The sequence below is a fragment of the Eucalyptus grandis genome, chromosome 2 (genome assembly GCF_016545825.1).
Source record: "Eucalyptus grandis isolate ANBG69807.140 chromosome 2, ASM1654582v1, whole genome shotgun sequence".
Taxonomy (NCBI): domain Eukaryota; kingdom Viridiplantae; phylum Streptophyta; class Magnoliopsida; order Myrtales; family Myrtaceae; genus Eucalyptus; species Eucalyptus grandis.
In genome coordinates this window covers 19,492,734-19,498,061 of record NC_052613.1, presented here as the reverse complement: position 1 = coordinate 19,498,061, position 5,328 = coordinate 19,492,734, and the positions used below count along the sequence as shown (strand labels likewise).

The window sequence follows — 5,328 nt, the reverse complement described above, 5'->3', positions numbered from 1 at the left end:
ATTCTCATTATTGGTGTACTAATCCTTAATCCATTCCTCACGCTCGGGATAGAGGTTTGAATCGTGGATGTCACAAAAATATTCATGCATAAAATTAGGAAATAAATTCCTAAATCTAAGAAGGTAAAAACACTTTCCGGAATTACTCATCTTTAATTTTTTAATATTTATTTTTATTTAAAAATAAAATTTTCAAATAATTTTTATTTTTCCTTTTCTTTCCTTTTTCCCCTTCTTCCTCCTCCGCCAATCGCTGGGCCTCGATGATCGACCACAAGTGCAAGCCATTGCAAGCCGGCCTTAGGAGCTCAAGCCTTGTTGGGATCTAGCAAACTTGACCTTCCTCAAGGCCAACTAGGCTGGCCCTTGCCAAGCCTTGATGACAACGCCAATGGCCTATCATGGCCTCGTCATCATCGAGGCCAACCAAGTTGGCCCTTCCTAGGCTTTGATGACGGCGCCAATGGCTTGTCATGGTAGTCGTCAAGGCCTAATGACCGACAGAGGAAGAAGAAGGAAAGAGAAAGAAAAGAAAAGGATAAAAAATATAAGATATTAAAATATATATGTTTTTTTTTTTTTTGCACAAGATAAAATCATGAGATTAATATCATTTTCCAAATGAGATCCAAACACCAAAAAAGTTTTCGGTCACTTATTACAAAAATCAATGTTAAGAAAATTTTCATTGAATTTTTTTAAGCACGTCCTTTCAAATTATGTTATTATTGTTAGATTTACCTGCCGATGCAGAAAAATTGTTGCGCATTCACCGTTGAATGATTGAGATGTATGTTTAGAATTAACTTTGTAATCAAGTTGTTCCACACAAACGATGAATGTGTAACTTTACGTTTGACGCGAATGGTGGATCTAATAAAAATCCCTCAATATACCAACCAATATTAGACGACTTTGACTTCGCCACGCGCATTAGTCTTGATAGTTGAACCGTTTTGGGGAAAGAAATCGGAAGTTGTTCTGGTGGGAGAGTTGAAGATGATCAACATAACTTAGACATTGAAAATATCAACATCCTAAATTATATTTAATTAGGATATAACCTTATCATGTTTGAAAACTTTGTTATTGTCGACATATTGACACTCAATTTATGGCTCAACTAATATATTTTATCATTTACCCTACCATATGGATGATGACGGTAAAATTTTGAAACCGCTCCCAACTTAAAGATCGAAAGCTTAATTAATATGTTAGATGAATGTGGCATCAAACGTTTAAGTGCTCTAAATTTTTCAATACTCTAGACTCCCCTACACATGTGAGGAAGTATTTCATGTGACGGACATGCCCCATGATAATCACACGTTTAAAAAAGACCAAAGAGAAAAGAGAGTTCTTGAGTTCAAATATAAATTTAGTTGGAATAGATATGATGTAAATGTGACCGGTCGATTATGCCTCGTTAGTCACGTGACTGATGGATGAAACTGCTCACGCAAACATAAGCCCGTGATTTGGCCCAGGGCTAAACATGGAAAGTTCAACTGAAAATGGGAATATAAATAAGGGATACGAAGGATTGAAACACCGAGTCTTTTATCCAGCCCAATACAACGTAGAATTTTGTGAAATCACCATCAAATTATCTAAAAACTGAAAATTGTTGGACAAAAGTATAGTTCAATATTTCAGCGCAAATAGGGGGAATTGCCCAAAAAGTCATAAACTTATTGTGTGAAAGCTAATTTAGTTTTAAACTTTCCAATTTGGCTAATGTAATACATCCAACTAATTTAGACCGGAAATCACTATCGTGGCAGTTTTGTTAGCGCCGACTGTCATGTGGCATGACTAGCATCAAATGTACAAGTAATGAATCGAAACGTCATTTTTGTAGTTTCTTTAAAATGTTCTATATTTTTTATTGTTTTCTTTTTCCACATGACTGTTCATCTTCTCCATGTCTTCATCAATGTTCATCGCCGAGGCCGGGGGGCTCACCGGCCATTTCTCCATGGGCATGCCACTTGAGTAGTCGGGCTCACATGGGTTGGCCTGGTTTGCACTAAATTACAGCATGCCAATTTTGCAGTACATGTTTGCCTCTTGATATTTTTGGAAATCTCTTCCATTGCCCCTATACTCCACATCTTCCCCTATGAGATTGCTTCCGAATGTGTTGTTGCATGGCTGCTTCTAAAGTGCGAGATTACCGGTGTTTTCTCTATAATCAAACGTCATGTGTTCAATTCTGCGCATGTGAATGAGTTTGCATGTACACGCAAATGATCACTCTATGAAGATGCATCATGTATGCGCATGTGCGGGTACAATGTCTTTGGACTCAGATCAGAGTAGCTAAGTCGTCAAAATCATATCTAATGTTAAACCATAATGATCACTCTTCATTCGACCGGATTTGAAGCATAACACCAATTACAATCCCTTTTAGCATAGATAATATTTTAGACGAAACAACAAATATTCTCTTATTTTGACTTAAAAATGCGAGGTTCTATTACCGACACAACATTAAACTTGCAACACAAATATTAATTCAGTGCAATTGGATGTAATTTGCGTGAACTTCTCTCATTTGGTGTAAAGAAGCACCGGATATTAGAGAAATTGAACAATTAAAGTTTTAGAGAAGGACACTTAGTATGTGCAGTCGGAGCAAATGAGCACACTAGAAGAAACGAAACAAAGGTGTAAGCAAAGTAGAATTTTCACGTGGGAGCCTCATCTTTTGCTGACTCGGCGACTATCAATCAGTGCACCGTAGCTGTAACGTGACCATCTTGTATGTGGAATTGTTCGCTTAAGCCAAGCTGTACCATCAATAACCAAACGAAAGTTATAAGTTCTCCTCCTTCACTGAGTTGTTGAGCGTGCATGTATGGTTGACAACGAATCGCAGCATACGCCAGCAATTCCACCCAAACTTCACTCACGATTTCCCACTTCTCGTCCTGAAATTTCCGCAACTCTTTAGCAAGAATACACGCGTCAAAGAGCGCAGATTGACTTCTGTCTCCTTTCACTAAAGCTGGATTCAGTGCTGTAGGAACATTAAGTAGAATTCGGCAAGCATTCGTTTTGCTTGTTTTACTCTTATCAAATATATTTTCATCAAAGAACCTATCTGCCTCAGCACAAGTATCTCGAAACCTTATTTGGCCAATCCCAGCAACTGCAGACATCATACTAGGTTGTTTGATCATAAGATGAAGCATGTAATCTGACAAGATCTTGCTGGTTTTGCGGTGGGGGTTTTCACTTTTATCAGTGTTGTAACAGAGTTCGGTGGCGATATGCCACAGTAAAAGGCTCTTTCCATAATCAACATCAGAAACGAATGGAAGCAATTTTTTGCATTTTTCCCAATTTTCAGTATGCTCCAGAGCCCATTTACCTCGAGAAGCACAAGTCTCATTTGTGCTTCCACAAGATGCCTTCCGTTTCAGCTCTTCAAAAATCAGTTCACCTAATTCTTCACTGTATTGTTCTACTCGTCGAGGCTTCAAGTCATCAATCAATTCCTCCAGAGGTATTAGACCAAGGGGTTTCGCAATCCATTTTGGCCACTTTGTCAGCCGAGAATCTAAAAAATTGTACTGGAAGATAAATTTAGACCATCTAGCATGTATTATATGCAATGCAAATGGTGAACTTTCAGATTTGAATTTGAGGAGGAGCCTGATGAAGATGCTCTCAGATGTTGCTACATTTGCAATTGTCCAGTCAGAGCAAATGAGCCTACCAACAGCTACAAATTCAAGGCCAATAGCTCCAAGTAGCAAGGTGTATGTAATCTGTATATCAAATTCGTGAAAACCATGCTTGTTCAGGACACAGAAACTTGCAAAAGCAGAAACAATGGAGCCAATTGAGATAGCTCGGAAAAGGTACCCTGCTAAACAGTGAACAATGGCAGCCTTGGTATAAAGAACATCATAAAAGAAGTTCAGCTCAGCCTCGATGACCCGAAAAGCATCCTTTGCAGGTCTGCTCCCGAAAAATTGGCTGCTGTCATTGCGTTCACGGAAGCTGAAGATGAGATTCACGAGGAGGCCTTTGAAGGTTGTGAAATAAAAGAACGCCTCTTTTATCACTGTTCTGTCGTCCAGACTGTTCTCCAATTCAACATCCGTAGATGGAAGTTTGGACTCCGGCACCATGGCCAACATCTTGGTGCTAACATATTCTTCTGCCACGAGCTTGGCATAGTTCGGTCCAGCATCAGCAGGTGGGAGCAAGGAATCGCGCAATTTACTGAAGCTGGCGAGATATAGAGCAATTGTTCGCTCTACGTATTTAATGGTTCCACCAATAAACATGAGGATGGTTGGGACAACTAGCTCGCTACTGGGGAAGGATTGATAAAATACATAGCCTGCAGCGCCTAGCTGGAATAAGAGATTAAGCAAGTGCCTACGCCACAGCTCATTATCCTCGAGCGCGAAAGCGGTTATGGTGTCTGGTCCTCCGAGATGTAGCAGAAGAAATGGTGCCCAAAATGCCAAGATGTCGCCATATGCATCAGCCTCGGAGTCTGAAGTACTGCCAATGAATTGGGCTCTGGAAATGAGTCCGAAGGCATAGTTAGCGACCAAGTCAGCACCCAAGTAAGCCAACCAGATGAGCATCATGAACCACTTGTTTGAACACCTCTTTCGAATGGGTGCCAGAAAAATGAGAAGGACTTGCAGAGATAGGCTTGTAAGGATTGCTCCTCGGACATTGAATTTCATCCACAAATTCTTCGCTTTCGCAAGGATTTCCATATTTCCCATTCTATTGTCACAGTCTCGCCAGATCCTGGAAGGAAATCTTTTAGTCAGCATGAGTACTACAGCAAGGCAACAATTATTGAATAGATATGTGCAAACTGGAGAACATCATAACAGAAATGGTGACTATCGAAGGCAGAGCGTCAAAATACCTTGAAATTTATTTACGGTTAGATAGGAATAAACGCCCGCTTCAGGCAACCTAGTGTCAAACAATGCGTAGCTATAAAGGAGTTAGAAGCAACGGGACTCGAGCTGAGATTAGCACAGGGCAGAACCAGAGTCCGCGTGAAACTCGTGGAATGTAAATCGAAGTACAAACGATACTTTATGGAAAGTGTAATATTTGGTAGGGGAGGGGGGAAAGAGAGAAAGTTGACTTGGCATAAAATGGGACCAACAACAAAAATAAAAGGGAAAGGAAGAAGAAAACAAAAGAAAGAAAAGGAAATAATTACAGCAACGTGGGGAGTCTTCAATGATGAAATTGCAGCTCAAATCCAACCTCGTCTCCCTAAGGTATGAAATTCCGTTGTGAAGACACACCATCCAATGTGCATATCTTTGC

The 5,328-nt window shown here is 39.9% G+C and overlaps 1 protein-coding gene across 1 annotated transcript; it reads right to left on the bottom strand.

The window, feature by feature from the left end:
* Nucleotides 1-2,738: 2,738 nt before the first annotated feature.
* On the bottom strand, nucleotides 2,739-4,754 carry LOC120290558. Its single transcript, XM_039306855.1, has one exon. The coding sequence runs from the start codon at nucleotides 4,752-4,754 to the stop codon at nucleotides 2,739-2,741; it is 2,016 nt and encodes a 671-aa protein (XP_039162789.1).
* Between the last annotated feature and the right edge of the window lie 574 nt (nucleotides 4,755-5,328).